Source organism: Eptesicus fuscus, chromosome 10, assembly GCF_027574615.1.
Source record: "Eptesicus fuscus isolate TK198812 chromosome 10, DD_ASM_mEF_20220401, whole genome shotgun sequence".
Classification (NCBI taxonomy): Eukaryota; Metazoa; Chordata; class Mammalia; order Chiroptera; family Vespertilionidae; genus Eptesicus; species Eptesicus fuscus.
Window position 1 is genome coordinate 15,348,538 of NC_072482.1, and position 19,365 is coordinate 15,367,902.

At 47.8% G+C, this 19,365-nt stretch overlaps 1 protein-coding gene and 1 pseudogene across 1 annotated transcript in view; one reads left to right on the forward strand and one right to left on the reverse strand.

The window, feature by feature from the left end:
• Positions 1 to 12,124, forward strand: part of LOC103296674 (uracil-DNA glycosylase-like) — an 84,996-nt pseudogene extending 72,872 nt beyond the window's left edge.
• A 5,255-nt stretch (positions 12,125 to 17,379) lies between these two features.
• CLIC5 (chloride intracellular channel 5) overlaps positions 17,380 to 19,365 on the reverse strand; it is a 179,707-nt gene continuing 177,721 nt past the window's right edge. Inside the window, exon 6 of the mRNA XM_054722026.1 lies at positions 17,380 to 17,432. Within this exon, the coding sequence (XP_054578001.1) occupies positions 17,391 to 17,432 (42 nt within the window). The 3' untranslated portion in view covers positions 17,380 to 17,390. The remainder of the gene's footprint in view (positions 17,433 to 19,365) is intronic.

A 19,365-nucleotide genomic window follows, 5' to 3' on the forward strand; every position in this document is an offset into this window, starting at 1 on the left:
TGATCAGGAAAGTGATTCCAGTGGGTAGAAGTTTTTTTTGGAGGGGATGGGTCACGAAGATATTTAAAAATTGAGCATGGTGATGGTTGTACCACTCTGAATTTACTTTAAAAAACCAGTTCATTGTACACTTTAGGTGACATGTACAGTATATGGGTTATATCTCAACAAAGCTGTTCTTTTATTTCTTTTTAAATAAAGACCAGTCTTATAATCAGTTGCAGGTGTTTTCAGAGGCCCCTCAAGATTTGCTTACCATGTCCCAAATCACGGCTGTGATTCCCAGTTGCCTCCAGTCCTGGTGGATCTGGATGGTGTGGTTTGCAAAGGAGAAGGTGGCAAGAGGCTTAGGGAATTTCGGCAACCCCATTCCCCCGGTCTCCTCATAGGGCACCAGGGCCATTCCCACTGTGCCAGCTCTGCTCCCTTTAACCTGTTGGGCAAAAGAATCCTGCATGCTCTGGCCAGAAAGTGCATTCTTTCTTAGCTGGCCCCCATGCTTTTTTAAAGGTCGTTTTATGGATTCAAAAGAATAAACAGAGATGTGGAAAGCTTTTGTCAAGGCAGACACCCGGGGAGCGCCGGGCTCGGTCAGACACGCCCCCCGGGTGGCGATCGCCATGCTGACACCCGGGGAGTGCTGGGCTCGGCCTGGACACGCCCCCGGTGTGGCGATCGCCCCCGGGACACCCACGGAGCGCTGGGCTCGGCCCGGACACGCCCCCCGGGTGGCGATCGCCATGCGGACACCCGGGGAGCGCCGGGCTTGGCCAGGACAAGTCCCCCGGGTGGCGATCGCCATGCGGACACCCGGGGAGCGCCGGGCTCGGCCCGCACACACCCCCCGGGTGGCGATTGCCATGCTGACACCCACGGAGAGCCGGGCTCGGCCCGGACACGCCCCCCGGTTGGCGATCGCCATGCGGACACCCGGGGAGCGCCGGGCTCGACCCGGACACGCCCCCCGGTTGGCGATCGCCATGCGGACACCCGGGGAGCGCCGGGCTCGACCCGGACACGACCCCCGGGTGGCGATCGCCGTGCGGACATCCGGGGAGCGCTGGGCTCGGCCCGGACACGCCCCCCCGGGTGGCGATGGCCACGCGGACACCCAGGGAGCACCAGGCTCGGCCCGGACACGCCCCCCCCCCCGGGTGGCGATCACCATGCGGACACCCAGGGAAGCCGGGCTCGGCCCGGACACGCCACCCCGGGTGGTGATCGCCATGCGGACACCCAGGGAGCGCCAGGCTCGACCCGGACACGCCCCCCGGGTGGCGATCGCCATGCTGACACCCGGGGAGCACCGGGCTCGGCCCGGACACGCCCCCCGGGTGGCGATCGCCATGCTGACACCCGGGGAGTGCTGGGCTCGGCCTGGACACGCCCCCGGTGTGGCGATCGCCCCCGGGACACCCACGGAGCGCTGGGCTCGGCCCGGACACGCCCCCCGGGTGGCGATCGCCATGCTGACACCCGGGGAGCGCTGGGCTCGGCCCGGACACGCTCCCGGGTGGCGATCGCCATGCTGACACCCGGGGAGCGCGGGCTCGGCCCGGACACGCCCCCGGGGTGGCCTGGTGATCGCCCCCGGGACACCCACGGAGCGCTGGGCTCGGCGCTCCCCCCCCGTGGCGATCGCCATGCGGATCCCCGGAACTTACAGGATTGGGCGCAGCCATCTTGGTTTTCCCAACGGCCGGATGGGCCACCCGGAGTCCCGCCCCCAGCCTCTGGCAGGCCCAATCATGGGCATAGCGGAGGTGCGGTCAATTTGCATGTTTCTCTATTATAAGGTAAGATAATAGATTAGATTAGATTAGATGCTGCCAGCCTGCTCCCCTCCAACTCCCCCCCCGCCAGCCTGATCACCCCCAGCTGCCCTCCCCTCCTGGCCTGATCACCTGTAACCACCATGGCTATGTCCGGAAGGACGTCTGGAAGGTCTCCCGGAAGGTCTCCTGGTCTAATTAGCATATTACCCTTTTATTAGTATAGATAGAGGCCTGGTGCATGGGTGGGGGCTGGTTGGTCTGCCCTGAAGGGGGTCCCAGATCAGGGTGGGGGTCCCCTTGGGGGGTAGGGCCAGCTTGGGTGAGAGGCCTGGGGTGGGTGGTTTGTAGGTGGACCATGCCCCCATCTGGGTGGGAATCCCCACTGGGGGTGCTGCCAGCCTGGGTGAGGGGCTGGGGCAGTTTTCAGGCTGGCCATGCCCCCATTGGGGTGGGGGGTCCCCACTGGGGGGCATGGCCAGCCTGGGCAAGGGGTTTAGGGATGTTTTCAGGCTGGTCATACACCCTTCAAGGTGGGGATCCTTGTTGGGGGGCATGGCCAGCCTGGGTGAGAGGCTGAGGGCTGTTTGCAGGTTGGCCACACCCCCATCGGGGTGGGAGTCCTCACTTGGGGGCATGGCTGGCCTGGGTGAGGGGCTGAGGGCCATTTGCAGGCTGGCCATGTCCCCATTGGGGTGAGGGTCCCTGCTGGGGGTGGATGGGCCTGGGCTAGGGGCTGAGGGCTGTTTGCAGGTTGGCCATGCCCCCAACAGGGTGAGGGTCCCCGCTGTTGGGCATGGCTGGCCTGGGAGAGGGGCTGAGGGCCATTTGGGGGTGCTTTGCAGGCCGGCCAAGCCCCCAGCTTTGTCCGGAAGGTCTCCAGAAGGTCTCCCTGTCTAATTAGCATATTACTCTTTTATTAGTATAGATTGTTATAGGAAACTGAAGTTCACAGAAGTGAGCTGAGTTGCTCAAGGTTGCAAGCTAGCCAGAGGAGGAGAGAGCTCCCCAGGTCACCATGCTCTATACAGGTGATTGACATCAGTGTTCCCTGGAAGGCTTATTGGCACAGAGGTTTCTGGGTCCCATGCCCTGGGTATCTGATTCAGTAGGTCTAGGGAGAATTTGCACCAGATAATTTGTATGCGATGCCCAAGCTGCTGGCATGGTGGAGTTCTCGCTTTAAGAACTGTTGCCTTATATCACCTGACTCTCCCGTTATGTGCCATGTATCAAGTTTCTGATCCAAGGAGAAGTGTGACCACCTGGACGCCGTAGCAGCCCTAGCCCTAGATGGAGTAAGCAGAGCTGCCCTCATGATGTGACCGAAGGAGCACTGGAGACCGGCGTGGCCTTCCATGAAGGCTCCCGCCTTTCCTCAGCCTTCCCTCCCCTTGTTCACACTATCTGGAACCCCACCCATGAGAGATTCATCATGGAATTTTGCTGTAAGTTGCTCTTTTATAATGCAAATGCTCCTGGAAGAGTTGAGAAAGATTGGCAATCACTCACCCACTCATAAGATTACATTAAATCAGATTCCCCTTTGTACTTAGCTAAGAACATTCTCATGAGAGAAGGGGATTTTGGATTGGGTTGGGTTGGAGAACTTGTGGGAGGAAGACCTATTTTGGGAGAATAAAGGGGAACTTTGAAATGGGTTGCTGGGTGCCTGGTGAGGGAGGTGCCTGGGAGGTGGTATGCCACTTTGGGTTGAGCTGCTCCTTCTCGCTGGGAGTATCATTGTCCTAAATGCCACTAGCTACTGAGTAGGGTGGGGTGAGGGAAGGTGGGGGAGAGAGGACTTACCTTTTGGATCACAAAGGCTCTTCCTCTTGCAAACATGGGAACCTAAGGTGGTGGTGCAGACAGGAGCGTCTCCCAGGGCCTGCTGACTGAGAGAGCTCCTCCGGTGACGAAGGCCAGGATCTGGCACAGGAATCTGAGTGCCGGGTGGTCTATGCCCTGTGTTTGTGGGAACAGCTGCCTGCTGCGCTGAATTCTATTTACTAGAGAGCCGTGGGTTTATTCCTGGGCCTGTAACAAGGACCACTCAGCCTCTGTCTCCAGCTTGCTCCCTCCCTGTCTCCAACTGGATCCCTTTCCCTCCTTTTCCTCTTGGCAGCCTCTCCACGACTCTGTTCTTGGTCTCAGTCTCTCTCTCTCTCCGTGAGATGTAAAGAAACTTCTCTGGAGATTTCCAGTGTCAGCAACTAGACTATCGCTTTGCCCATTTCCTCGAGGCACTCTTTGCATAGAATGCCACCAAAATGGCAGCCTCTCGGATCATGGCACTTCAGTGACTATGGCAGCGCCCTGGAGAGCCCCTGTTCCTAATTAGTGAGGGAGAATGAAGATGGGGTGAGAGCAGAGGGGGAACACGGAAGAGCAGAGAGCCCCTTCCACAGGCCCAATACCAGGTAAGTTGCAATTCCCTTTCACCTTGTCCTCTGCTGCCCCAGGAAGCAGGCGATGCGGGGTGTCAGCCCCTGGCACGCTGGCTGGGGAAACACTCCAAGTCAGAGGTTTGGGCCTGCCCACAGCTTTCAGAGCACCCATCTCACACTACAGCTGGGACACTGGTCTCTGGAGGGCCATGAATATCTGCTGCCCCCGGAGTGAGCCTTCTGGATCCTTTAAAGGAGAATCTTAAAGCCATCTTCTCCCTGCATTCCGATCTCCGTTCCTGAGACACAGGCCGTGCACAGCCAGGACCAGCAGCCGTGGAGAAGTGTGGAAATCATTTACTACACGTCTCCCCGCGGAATATGGAATTTCGGATCAAAGTTAGAATGGACCCGTCAGGCACTATTTACCCTCCCCTTTCTGAGTTCTGATGACTGACATTGTTCTGTTTTTATTTCTGGCCCTTGGAAGCAATTGTTTTAGAAAAATATTGTCTAGACCTGAAATTGAGTGAATGTGACATTAATTACAGAGGCTTTCCTCCGAGTGTCTTTGCCAGCTGTGCTCTGTGCGCGGGAGCCGCTGGGGCCCCAGGGAGATGCGGATGGTGGAGTGGAGGAGCCTCGGGCAGAAAGGCCTGCTGGGCCAGGCTCTGAACTCCGCCTTTAGCACAGCTTTCTTCACGTGACCCTCACGACAGCCTGTGAAGCTGGCACCATCTCCCCTGTGTGACAGATAAAGCTCGGGAATGTTCAATATTATGTTCAGGATCCAGATCCAAGTCAACTGAGCTCTGAAATGTATGCTCTTTGCATCCCACCCAGGTGACTGGACCAAGGTAGCTTGGAATGAGACACACTCCATTTAGTCATTGATTCACTCAAAATAATAACGGGTTTCCATAGGTTTTTAAGAAAGTGTTTTGTGCCCTAACTGGTTTGGCTCAGTGGATAGAGCGTCGGCCTGCAGACTGAAAGGTCCCAGGTTCGATTCCGGTCATGGGCATATACCATGGTTGCGGGCACATCCCCAGTAGGAGGTGTGCAGGAGGCGGCTGATCGATGTTTCTCTCTCATCAGTGTTTCTGACTCTCTGTCCCTCTCCCTTCCTCTCTGAAAAAAAAAAAAAAATCAATAAAAATATATTAAAAAAAGAAAAAGAAAGAAAGTGTTTTGCAACTGTGAATCCTACTTCATTACCGGCATGACATTCACACAGTGGGTTATGATGACCGACATTAAAGCAGAAATTTTGTGTTTTAATAACATATGAGTATGTGCACGTATGTAAGTAGGTGAGGTGTTTTGGCCTAAGACTTACATGATTTGAAGGGCCTTATTTATGAAAAAGTATCAATAATTGTTTAGAATAAAAAAGCACAAGAAATTACTAATTTTAAAAAACTGACCACAAACATCACAAAATCCAGGTCAGATACAACATGATACTTTTATTGATGGTTTGACACTAGACACTATAATACTAGTCTCCCACATTTCCTGGCAGCATAATCTTTGATCACCTCTTTATATGATTGCAAATGTTATAATATCACTTGCTACAGAAAGAAATAGCGAGACAATTTGACCTTTTCTTTAGGGCAGTTGATAGAAAAAATAATTTTTATTATTGATGGAAAAGTTTGCTGGGGTTTTTGTTTGTTTGTTTGTTTGTTTGTTTGTTTGCAGCATCACAACTGGCAATTGAAAGTGCCATTGAACGTTTTAAGAATGCTGTCAAATTTGGAAAAGTGATTAAGTTTCTTTTATATGTAAACGGTAAGGCTGGGTAGAATTTCCTATAGGCTAGCTTCTGGCTTCACGCAGTTCAAAACATTTTCTTTTTCACACTGTCAATGACGGGTGCTGTAGGACACATCCATATACTAGAAGTGCTAGGACAGCTATGTCTGTGCTTTTGTGTCAGAGGAGTCATTGCAGTGGGCAGTAGAAGTACTCCTGCAAGTCATTACTATCTTGGGAGGACTGGCAATAACTAAGCCATAAAGCCAAGTGGCTATAGATAGCTTCTTTCTGTCTATCTGTGTGGCACTGAACCCAAATTAGCTGTATCCTCAACTCAACCTCTGTTTAATTGGATCCACAAATTCCCACAATGCCTCTAGCACCACCCAACACATGGAGAAGATTGGTGGAGGGAAAGCTGGAATAGAAAGAGACAATGGTGTCTACATCTTTATTTTTTTCAAATATCACAACAAAAAAAATAACCATGTGAACACATCAGGAGGGCCCCTCCCCAGATCTTGTGCAAGTGAGTGATCCTAAAGCTTAAATCTCACTGGCTCCGTGGAAAATCCTTTTCTCAGGTATGTATGTATGGGGGCGTCTCCAATACAGCAATTAAGACTGTACTACCGATGGGAGTGTGTTTTTCCCCTCAGGCAGCTGGGGTTACAGAAGGGCAGGGAACCAGAGCTTTGGAGTGTATGAAATGCCAATCTTGGTGCACCTTTCTGTACAAGGGCCAGCAAATGTTTTCTGTAAAGAACCAGATGGTCGTTATCCTACCTTTTGTGAGTCAACTACTCAACTCTACCATTGTAGGGCAAAAGCAGCCCTGGACATGATGTGAGCAAATAGCCCAGCTGCATTCCAGTATAACTTTAGAAAAACTGGGGGTGGGGGTGCTGACCCCTGTTCTGGTAGGTCTCCCTGGAGCTGGATGTTTCCTGTATTGGGAAAGTGTGGCTTCCACAGCTGCCATGGAAGGTAGAGCCATTACTGGCTGCCACCATCTTTGGGGGCAGGAGGAATATGAAGGAAGAAAGAGAGGTGGAATCTTTTGGACAAGATCAATGACTTTTTAGATACACAGATTTTATTTTCTACTTTCTCCTCACATTTTTAAGTTAAACATATTTTGATATATAGAATCAGACATGGTCACTAACTTAGGTCACTTCACTGGTTATAACTGAAATACTTGGTCAGATGAATTTGTTTTATCCATACATGTTTAAGAACTCCAGTAAACCTTCTGGCTCTGACCCTTGCCAGTCAGACCCACTACCATTGGTCCATATCTATTTCTATAGCATATACGTTATCATTACCAACATCTTAATTTTCCTGGGTTGAAATATTAGAATGATTAAGGTAAAGTTTCTGTATTTATCTTCTTGAAAGAGGACTTACAGGAAAAACACAGAACTATTTTTTTTTTTTTTTACTTTGGAAACTTCAAACTATTTCACCAAATCACTATGATTATTGTATACTTCAGAGTTAAAATTAGGAATAAATTTTAGTATTACTTTTCCTCTCTTCTCTTCCTTCTCATTTTAACTGAGTTATAAGAACAGACTTGATTAAATAAAGTGGAAGGCATCATGTTGTAATTTAAAGTATTTTGGAGTTCAGTTTTTCTCATATATACATTCTCTTTATTATATTATATTTCCACTCCCCCAATTAGATGTTTAACATCGGTAACAGATGCATATGTTTCATCTAATATACACTGATGGGATAATGTCCAATATTAGTCCAGGGAGCTAGCTAATGTTCAACATAAATAGCATAAAAATATTTTATTTAACCCTTCAGGTCTGAGCAATTCCATTTACCAACCCTACTAGGAAAAATAAGCAACATTGCATTTGTATTTTGGTTATGTCAGAAAGAGCAAGTATTGGCTAATAATGAGTTTAGCTCATTATAGAAAGTTAGTGACTCTAGTTCTTACAGTTGCAAAGTATTTTGTTTTTACTTCCCTGGAAATTATTTGAGGAGATTTTATATTTCTCCTATGAATTGTACAAGATCTATCAGAAGGGCTGGGTCCAAAGTTGCACTTTGGATAAGCAGTAAATTTGGGACAGTCTGACCCTTGGTCTCCTACCTGAAGATTTCCCTCATGAGGAGTGAGTTAGGGCTCAGTGTAGTGATAGCACAGGGTGGTGAAGGATAAAGAGCAGAGCTTCTGAGTCAGCATGAACTAGGTTAGCATCCTGTCCTTACCACTCTGATGGGGTGAATTTGGATGGTAAATTAATCTCTAGAATCTCTGATTTTCATGCATGATTGGAAATAATACTCAATTTTTAAGAGTTAAGTGAGCTTACAGTATTATGTAAGAGGATTTGATAAGCTATAACTTTCCTAGTTAAGTCATATCTTTTTTTTTTAGTTCTTTATTGATTATAGTGTTACATATGTCTCCTTTTTCCCCCATTGACCTCTCCCAGGCCACTCCCACCCCCTACCCCCAACACATGCCCTCACCCCCCTAGTGTCTGTGCCCATTGGTAATGCTTATACGCATGCATACAAGTTCTTTGGTTGATCTCTTACCCCCTCTGCCCCCTCCCTGCCTTCCCTCTGAGGTTTGACAGTCAGTTTAATGCTTCTCTGTCTCTGGATCTATTTTTGTTCATCAGTTTATGTTGTTCACTATATAGGTTATATCTTTACCTCATTTCTGTAAATAGTGTTTATTGACTTTGAAAACACATTTGAATTACCTGGGTAACTATTGATGCCCTGACAGGCGCCAGAATAATAAAATCGAATAAATCATTGAAAATCTGAGTGCTTGTCTCTGAGATCATGTAACTGCCCCGCACCAATAGTGAGCACACGGGGCTGGAAATCTTAGCTCTCAACCCAACAGTGTTTCATTTGTATGAGGAAATGTCGTGGGAGGGAGGGAGGGGACTTGTAACAATAGATTATATTTTCACAGCTCTTTTATATTACATTTTACAGAGCTCTTTATATACATTACTGATTCTTGGCAACTTTGATAGTCTTTTCTGCTTCCAAAGGATTACACCACTTGCAAAAGTTCACACAGTTTTTAAATGGCAGAACCAAGACTCACTCCCTGGTCTTCATACTCCAACTCATTCCTAGTCTCCAAACTGCATATTAAGCCACTGCAGAGTATGCTCTGTTACCTGCTATGTCAAGTGTCACCTCCCTCTAAGCAGACTGGTGACGGGAGGAGGAGAGGGGCTCTCCGGTGTCTGACACCAAGTTATCTGCTCCCCCAGCCCTGGAGTAAAGAGCTGGTTTTCCAGACAGCTGGTAGACTCTCTTTTACTCAAGGGCGTCTTATCTGTAGTCTTATCTGAGAGCCAAGGGCAAGTGGCCCTTGGGTGTGTGGCTTTTCAGAGGAGAACAATTTCCCCCCAAATTAGAGGACTAAAATGGGATTACCAATGTTTTTCTGTACTGAATGAGGCTATAAAAAAAAAAAAAAAACAACTAAATAAAAAACTGGTCATCTACTATCAATATCATCTCAATGAAAACATTTCATACCACCTCCAAAAAGTCAGAACAGACTCAGAAGAAGGGACAGCCCTTTCATGAAATAAATCCAGCTCTAGGAACAATCCTTCCCTCCTTTTCTCCTCTCCCCTCCCTCTTTTCTTCTCATCTCAGTGAAGTCCAGTCCATGAGCAGGCCTTCAGAATCAGAATCAAAGCTCTCCGTTCACCCTGGGAACGCATGCCTCTTCACTTTGGTAAAGATCCCTGGGTGGGAGTGAATTAAAGCTTTGTGTGTCTCTTGGAGTCTCTGAAATCTGTGTGTTTCCAAGAAATGCGAAGGATAAAAATATGAGTGCACCACGCTGTAGGAAGATCTGCAGCAGAGCAGAGTCGGGCCACCAAAGTGTTGAAATGTGCCCACTGAAAACAACAGGGACCCACCTCTCCTCTTCCCAAAGGAGGTGCAAACAGCTCAGCTGCCTTGGAAAACTCATAGTTTGAGAGCTGTCCATGCACTTGACAGCCCCGGAGGGCTCCTTGGGGAAGAGCTGGGTGGGTCCCATCAGAAGAGGGGGGAGCTGTGTTGCTTGGAGAGCAGAGCTCAGAGTTGGATGGTTCCCTTTGCAATGGGCAGATCGGGTTTCCCTCTGATTGTATTTAATGCTCCTGCAATCACAGTTCAGCATGAATCACTTCATTTCCTTTATGTTGTCCCACCCTCCTACCCGCACCCTTCTACATACACTCAAACCTCCCCAAATAGTTCCTAGAAATTCCCCTCCAAGCCCAGTTCTGTGGAAGTCAGGACTATCTTTTGGGTTGGTTCTGCCATGCATCTATGGGAACAAGGGACAGAGAGGGGATACAGATTCATTCAGTCTTTTGTGAGGACCCTTTGCATTCTGCAGACTACTGAGTGCTGTCCATGGACCAGCAGAGTTGGCATTCCCTTCCAGGATGCTTGTGAGATGTGCCCACTCCAGAGCTACAAAATCAGAACCTGCATTTTAACAAGGTCCCCAGATGTTTTGTGCATACACGAGAGGCTGAGTAGTGCTGGTCTAAAGCACTCTGGAAGCTAAAATGCCTCCAATGTTGGCCTCTGCCCACAGCTGACATGCAGCTGATAGTTTTCAAAAAATTAAAATCTTAATTTCCATACAACTAGAGAGTGAGCACAGGTCAAAGATTTATTGAATGCATCAATCAAGAATCCTGTAAGATGGCCTTGGCCAGGTAGCTCAGTTGGTTAAAGTACCATTCCAATATGCCAAGGTTTTGGGTTCGATCTCAGGTCAGAGCTATGTATGAATCAACCAATGAATGCAAAAATAAGTGGAACAACAAATCGATGTTTCTCTCTCTCTCTCTCTCTTAAAAAAGAAAAAAAGAGGCCAATTGCAGGCCACCACAGCCTGCGCCAGCCTTGTGTGGGTCCCTGGGCGGCATGCCTTCACTTCCCCCAGCCTCGAGGGTCCCTGGGCAGCTTTGGGATGATCAGCCAGAAGATACTCTACTCCTCCCTGAGCCCCACCACTAACCAGCGTGGCAGCTGTAGTTGAGGAGAGCAGGGATGCAGTGGTCAGCCCTGCCAAGAAGGCCCAAGCAGAGCAGGAGGAGCCCAGCACACTGCCCTCATTGCCACTGAGCCCTGAGAAGTTGGTCCGCATCCAGAAGAACAAGGCTGCGGCCCTGCTTAACTCTCTGCTCAAAATGTGCTAGTGGGTTTCGGTGAGAGTTGGAAGAAGCACCTCAGCCGAGGCTTCAGAAAACCATATTTTATAAAACTAACTAGAGGCTCAGTGCATGAATTCGTGCACAGATGGGGTCCCTCAGCCTGGCCGGCGATTGAGGCCTATCAGGGGGCCAGCCAGCCAGGAGGAGGGGCCGAGAGAAGTTGGGCGTGGGGAGAGGGGAAGGACTGTGGGAGGTTGGCTGGCCAGGGGAAGGGGCTGCAGGAGATTGGCTGTGGGAGCACACTGACCACCAGGGGGAAGCTCCTGCATTGAGCATCTGCCCCCTATTGGTCAGCATGCATCATAGCAACTGGTCGACCAGTCATTCCAGTCGTTTGGTTGTAACGGTTGTTTAGGCTTTTATATATAAAAATGGGATTTGTTGCCGAAGAAAGAAGGTATTACACTGTTTATCCATCCCCACACCAAGTCTTTACATGGACCCAAATGTGCAACATAAGAGACATGAAGGTTGTCATCCTGGGACAGAATCCATATCATGGACCCAACCAAGCTCATGAGCTCTGCTTTAGTGTTCAAAGACCTGTTCCACCTCCACCCAGTTTGGAAAACATTTATGAAGAGCTGTCTACAGACATAGATGATTTTGTGCATCCTAACCATGGAGATGTATCTGGGTGTGCCAAGCAAGGTGTTCTCCTACTCAGCACTGTCCTCACCATCCAGGAGCATCAGGCCAATTCTCAAAAGGAGAAAGGTTGGGAGCAATTTACTGATGTAGTTGTGTCCTTGCTAAACCAGAACTCGAGTGACCCCATCTTCTTGCTCTGGGGCTCCTATGCTCAGAAGAAGGGCAGTGCCATCAATAGGAAGTGCCACCACGTGCTGCAGACCGCCCATCTCTCCCCATTGTCGTGTACAGAGGGTTCTTTGGGTGCAGACATTGCTCAAAAACCAACGAGCTGCTGCAAAAGTCTGGCAAGGAGCCCATCAGCTGGAAGGATCTGTGACCCTGAACTGGGAGGAAGGAGGTCCTCTGGGCAGTTTCTAGAAGCTGCTATTGAAGTATTTGTCAGTGACGAAGTGGAATTGAGAAAATAATTTCCCTAGTGATCCTTAAGCACTATGCAAACCAGGGAGAAAGTTTCAGTAAAGGGGCCATGTGCCAGCTGCCCAGGAGTGGCAGCGTTATCCAGCAGAGACTGTACCCTGTGACCACGCGTCTGACTCAGGAACTTGTCTTTGGCTTAGAAGACATGTCAAAGTTTTGGGAAAGGAGAGGAGGTCAAATTCTCTAGACTCTCCTCCCCTCTGTTTCCTTAATGGTTGAAGATGAGGAGATAAACACCTTTTTAGTATCTAAGTCAGCTGCTACTCGCTTTTACCTATAGGTTAAACTTTAGGTTATAAGGTGTTGGGTGTTTTTATATAGAAAGGTCCCCTTCGCACATGGGCCAGGTCCATTGCCCTTTGATCCTTTAAAGAGCCCTCAGGCCCCTCCTGGAAGGAAATGGGATTTATTTTTAATTTTTTTAATTTTTGCCAGTTCCCAGAAATTAGGGGTCAGTTTCCTGATTGTAGCAGAGGAGAAAATCCCTAAGGAGCAGTCCCTGCTGTGAGCCTTCAGACTGGCAGAGGCCAAGAGAAGTGGGCGGGGCCTTGTTTATATTGTTCTCTGGGTGTTTCTAGGAATAAGCAGTGGAAGTTGAACAGGAAGGAGGAGAAAAGGGGATTTTTTTTTTTAAGAGGGGAAATGGTTTTCTCCCATGTGTATCTTGAACTGGGAGAAAAGGCAGCATAGTGCCAAATGCTGTTTTCTTCTGGACTGAAATCACTTTGGGATACCATTTTCTGAAACACAGGAGAATTTTGCTCTTTTAAAAATTACTTATATGCCCAGCCAATGTGGTTCAGTGGTTGAGTGTTGACCTATGAACCAGGAGGTCACAGTTCAATTTCTATGTGGATTTTTTGTATTTTTTTAATTCTTTATTTAAGAGACCATCTTTATTAGGTCTGAACCTCCATCCTAGGTCCTGTGGAGATGCTATTAGCTGGGCTCAAAGTTAAACCTGCTAGAGTTTGGTAATAAAAGGTTGTGGAAGTTAAAAAAAAGAAAAAAGAATCCTGCAAGATGCTAAAACTAGTTTAAAAGATAATAATAGAGACTGAGAGACACGAATATTCGTGCGCCAGTCTCTATTACTATCAGTCTGATAGTAATAGAGACTGGCACACGAATATTCGTGCAATAGGCCTTCCTTCCCCTGGCTGCCGGCACTGGTTTTCCTCTGGCACCCGGGACCCAGGCCTTTGCTCTGGCCGCCGCCTTCCGTCTTCGTTGCGGCTGGAGTGCTGCTCCTGTAGCTACATTCACCCCCACCCTCCCCCTCATAGCAGGTGTCCCACCCCGTGCTGCCCAGAGGCCCGGAGCAGCTGGGGGGCAGGGCCGCCACCACCTTTGTCAGGTTAATTTGCATACTCACTCCTGATTGGCTGGTGGGCATCGTGAAGTGACGGCCAATTTGCATATTTCTCTTTTATTAGTGTAGATATATATAGTCAATGAAATAAATATTGCTAAAATAAGATAGAAACTTTAAATACAAAATTAGTTAATGGCTTATAGGACAATACAACCATAACCATTGAAGTTATATTTTCTAGTACACAGACATTACTTGCATCAGTGTCACATAAAAATTATATTCAATTAATCTACCTCCTACAAATTAACATCTAACTTTACAAAGTCTGGGCTCTTAATCAATCTAATCTAATAATAGACAAATATGCAAATTGACCACACCTTTGCTACACCTAAGCCACGCCCACCAGCCAAGCCACGCCCATAAACCAATCAGGACGAGTATGCAAATTACCCCAACAAAGATGGTGGCTAATTTGCATATCAAGACAGCGTCCAAAGAAGCCAAGAGCTGCAGAAGGGAGTAAAGCTTCGAGGAAGCAAGCAAGCCAAGGGGGGGGGGAGGAGAAGGGGGCGCGGAGGCGGGGCGGGGGGTGAAGGGAAACGTGGGTGGGCTGGAGAAGAAGGCGGGGCGGGCGGCAAGGGCGGAGCGGAGGCGGGGCCGGGGCCGAAGGGAAATGCGGGCGGGCTAGAGGAGAAAGCGGGGTAGGCGGCAAGGGCGGAGCGGAGGCGGGGCCGAGGCCGAAGGGAAACGCGGGCGGGCTGGAGGAGAAGGCGGGGCGGGGGACAAGGGCGGGGCGGAGGCGGGGCCGGGGCCTAAGGGAAACTCGGGCGGGCTGGAGGAGAAGGCGGGGCGGGGGACAAGGGAGGAACGGAGGCGGGGTAGAGTGCAGCAGGAAATCCTATTGCAGGATTTTTCAAGCAACGGGAAAGCTAGTCCTATATAATAAAAGCCTAGTATGAAAATTGTCCCCTTGACCAGGAGTTGTCCGGGAGTTCAACCAGGGGGTGGGGCTGGCTGGAGGAAGGAAGGGAGGCCCCAGCCAGCAGAAGCTACAGCAGGCAGCCAGGGGAAGGGAGGGAGTACCCAGCCGGCAGCTGGCAGCCGGCAGCTGCTAGGGACCCTACCAGTGCACAAATTTCATGCACTGGGCCTCTAGTATTAAATAATAAGCCCAAGCAACCATCCAACCATCCAACCAATAGCTATAATGTGCAATGACCACCAGAGTCAGATGCTCCAACCAGTAGCTATGATGCATACTGACCACCAGGGGGCAGACGGCCAACACAGGAGCTGCCAAGCTGTGGTGACTTGGCAGCTGAGGTTCTTGGATGATGCACCCAGAACCAGAGAGGAGGGAACCCGATTCCAGGGTGCATCACCCGAGAACCATCCTCTCGCAATCCGGAATCCCTCAGGGGATGTCAGAGAGCAAGTTTTGGCCCAATCCCCGCAGGCCAGGCCTAGAGACCCCACCTGCCAGAGGGAAGCCACTCACTCTGCAGATGCCCTTTGAGACTTTGAGACACAGCGCTGCCCCAGGTGTGGCAAGTTGGGAAGGGACCTCAGGAAGTTGGTTCCAGGGCTTGTCTGGCCTGTGTCGCCCAGTCCCACTCCGCAGGCCACCTTCTAATTAGTTTCCTTTCAATGTGCATGAATCCATGCACTGGGGCACTAGTATTAAATAATAAGTCAAAAAGCCTACATCCTCATAACAGAATCAGATTACTCTTAGGAAGGCTTATGAGCTGATGCTCCAATATGACTCTGAAATGAGACTTAGTAATTCTTTGTGTTATTTCAAAATTTTAAATAATATTTCTTAACATAGAGCATGACCAGAGGGGTGCTGTCAGCTTCCCCCTGCCACAAGGCATCTTGTCCTCCAACCTTCCCAGGACACAGGTCCCACTCCACTAGGCTTCAACTCTCCTCATAGGAGTTACTTCATGATTAGAATACAAGATTGAGGCACTGCCTCTGGAAAGCACCCATGAAGACGCCTGGGGCTTACCTGGGACAAGAACCAGAGGAATGAGAGTCTTGTCTATTTCTCTTCCTTTAATGTGTTGGCATGGATTTCTTTAACTGCTAGATGTTAGAGTCCAGCCCTCAGGAGATAAGAAACAAACTGAGCATTCACAATGAGAAGGTGAATTCAAAAAAATCCAATAATCTAGATATTAACTTACTTTTGTAATGGCCAGAGTTACCCCAGATTTAATCATGTTGTAATTTTTTAATTTTTACTAAATTTATTTTTAAACATTTTTACTAAATTTATTAACATTGGTTAATAAAATTATGTAGATTTCAAGTGTACATTTTGCAATACATCATCTGTATATTGTATTGTGTGTTCACCACCCAAAGTCTAGTCTCTGTCACCATGTATTTGACCAACTTTACCCTCTACTATCTCCCTCTACTCCCCATTTCCTCTAGTAACCACCATACTTTTGTCTGTGTCTGTGAATTTTTATTTGCCTGTCTTATTCATTCATTTGTTGCTTTCACATGTATATCCCATATAAGAGTGAAATCATAAGATTCTTGACTTTTTCTGTCTGACATATTTCTCTTCACATGATATTCTCAAAAAATCATTTATATTCTTGCAAATGGCAATATTTCATTTTTTCTTATGGCTGAGTAGTATTCCATTGCATCTATGTACCACATCATCTTTGTCCAATCATGTATCAACACTTGAGTTGTTCCCATGTCTTGGCCACCGTGAATAATGCTGCAGTGAACATGGGGTGCATATTTAGAGAAACCACTGAGTTATGAGATTTATGTTCCATAATATTGGTTTTTGTTCTAACAAGCGAGCAATTTGCAACTGTTGTATGGGAATATAAGAACTAGATTGTGTGTTATCTTTCAAGTACATTTTTTTTTTAATTTAAAAAGGAAAAAAGAGAAGAACAAGTTATTGGATACCAGGATAGGAGCCGAGACACAGTGAGCAGGTCCAGTGAGGATCTCCCACATGGGCACCAGGACCAGCAGGAAGCATGGGTGTGTGGCCCAACGAGGAAGGACTGATGGAATGGGGGGCCAACAAGTGAGGGAGACACAGAATTTACTTGTATTCATTCAGTATTTATTCACCAACTACTATGTTCTGGGCATTGAACTAGCAAGATGAATAACTTCCATCTCTCTCTTTCAGGGCTGCTATAGTCAAGGCATTTCTACCCTGGCCTTTTAGAAGAGGCTTCAGGGAGCACCTGGAATTACAAGCATAATATTGTGTTTATGTTCATTTTTCTGGGAAGACAGTCCATGACTTTAGCCAGAATCCCAAAGTGTTTGTGTCCTCAAACAGAATCCAAAGACTAAGCAGACATGAAATTTTAAGAAGAGGGCTCAGACCCACAACATTTGCATCGTTAGCACCGGAGACCAACAAAGTGAGCAAATTAGTCATGCGGAATATGAGTAATGCCTGTTTAGAAAGTTTTCTTAGGGAAATTCCGCAAACCTCCGGTGTTGAGCTGACCGAGGACAATGGTGACTTACCTGAGCTGCCCTTAAGGTGACCGCTGCTTCTATCTGAAAAGTCCGCTCATTCTCTCTGCTTTCCTGGGGCCCCGTCCATGGAGTCTTCCTAGAATTTTCAAGCCCTCGGAGGGCCCTTATTCCTCTGAACTCCTGTGTCCCTTGGCCCGTCTGGTCTTATTAATGACTCATGTGTTTGTTTTCTGTGCATTGAAAGCATTTTTAGATCAGGGACTGGAATGCAGAGGGTGTTACTGCTTTGTGTCCCAACAGCTTTGGGCTCAGTGCCATGCAACACAGCCATTGAATGGGATTAAGTTTTTACTCTTTTTGCCGTCTAGGTCCCCTGTGTAGGAGTGGGCAGATTCTTCCTCAGGTCCTATGGACAGGAACAGAAAATAGAGAAAGACACAGATGAGAGCCAAAGGGGATGGAGTAATGACCAGAACTATGTCGAGATTGCAGCCTCCATTTTATTCCCATTCTAACTTGAACCGCTTCCTTCCCAAATTGGCTGGCACGAAAACATTTTAATGCTGCTCGAGGGAGGTGGGAAAGAAGGTAAGTTAAAGAAAAATGGAGTTTGAAGAGGCAGAAACTGTAAGAAGGAATACAGACTACAGATTCCGGAGAAAGGCCAGGAGCTGTGCAAATAAACAAAGAAGAGGAGAAAGTTCCCCGGACAACATGGGCTCATCATGGTGCATGCGTTGCCCACAGCTATGTTTGCACAAATATATCAGGGGTATCAAGAATGTTATAATGATACTCCATCGCCCATGGTTCTCATTTTAACCACTGTAATAAGCAAAACATACAGAGCACAGTGCTGGCTTTAAAGACTATAATTTTCTCTGAGGAGAAATATTGCAAAAAGGGAAAAAGAGAGAGAGAGAGCAGAAAACATGATATGTTGTTCTGTTCCTAAAAAAAGCATTTTTCCCCTTTCTTTGCTCCTCTTTCCTTTCATTAAACTGTCCTTAAGTGCTTTTAGAGAAAACTAAGTAGGCCGCAATTCTGGGCTGCTGACTGAATAATTATAAGTCTGGGAGGTTGTTGGGATGGTCAGAGAGAGGCCTGGGTCTCTCCGAAAACCCAGAGACCCGTGGGGATTGTGCCAGTTGTGGCTGGACGCCTCACGTTGAAATGATTTCTCATTTTGAAGGAAAATCAGGGACATTCTTATCCTTATTAGTCCTCTGAGAAGTTGGGCCACTGCCAGATTTTATTGGAAAATTGCAACAAAAGACATTAGAGATAGTGAGTTCTGCAAGGGTCTTATATTCAAAGGGTTGCACTAGAAGCATATCGAAACCAGATTATTTCCAGATCAGCTCTGCTCTGTGAACTAAAACATATCCTTTGCTTTTTAAATAGTCACTTCTCCTTCGATTGAGATTCTTATTGTTAACTATTGTCAGTTTCTGTGTGTAAGAGGTTGCTACAAGATCACCATAGGGAAAGTTACAGAAGAGATGGGAGGGGACTCTGCCACCAAACCAAGGGGTGCAAGCCAACTGGACAAGCATCTTCGTGTCTATTGGGACTCAGGAGATGGCTGGGCACATGGGGGTGGGGGCAGAGAAGAGGCACAACAGGAGTCAGGACACACTGTCCACTGGAGGACAGGAGAGAGATTTACTGGCTCAAGTAGAAAGTGGTCATTGCAAGAGGCCTGAGAAGGAATACATGTGATGCTTGAATCCTTCTGTGTTGCCAATGTCTTAGGCGTGGCCCAGGATGGGGAAAAAATAGATGCTCGGGAGCCAGACACACCTGGCTGGCATTGTATCTTAGTTTTAGCTCCTCATTTGCTGTGACCTTGTTTGTTGTTACCTACCCTTTCTTGGTTTCTGAAATGAATGGATTGTAGCAGAGAATTTCCAAGTCCCTTCTTATTCTAAATTTCAGAGATTCCTCATTTTCTAGTAACTTTTCTGCAAATATTATGGATTTGCTCCAGGTCATAAGTATAGCTTCCAGGTGTTGGGTGTGTGGGGCAGGGAGGGGGCGCGGGGGACTTGAAGTAGGGGAGTATCCTCTCTCCATTCCTCTCCTTCCCAATACTCATGTATCATCACATGCTACCCTGACATTTCTTAATATGGGGTCCTCCTGTTCCAGAAGAAAAACTATTTGGGATGATGGTGGGGGGGGGGGGGGTAAGGGGGTATTAATGTTAGAAATGTGAAAGAAAACAAATCATAATATTATTTAAACTCAACATAGTAAATTGTGACATGTGTTTTGTATATCTTTGTTTCCTGACAGTGTAAAAGTCACAAATATTAAAATCAGGAAGCTAAAAAGAG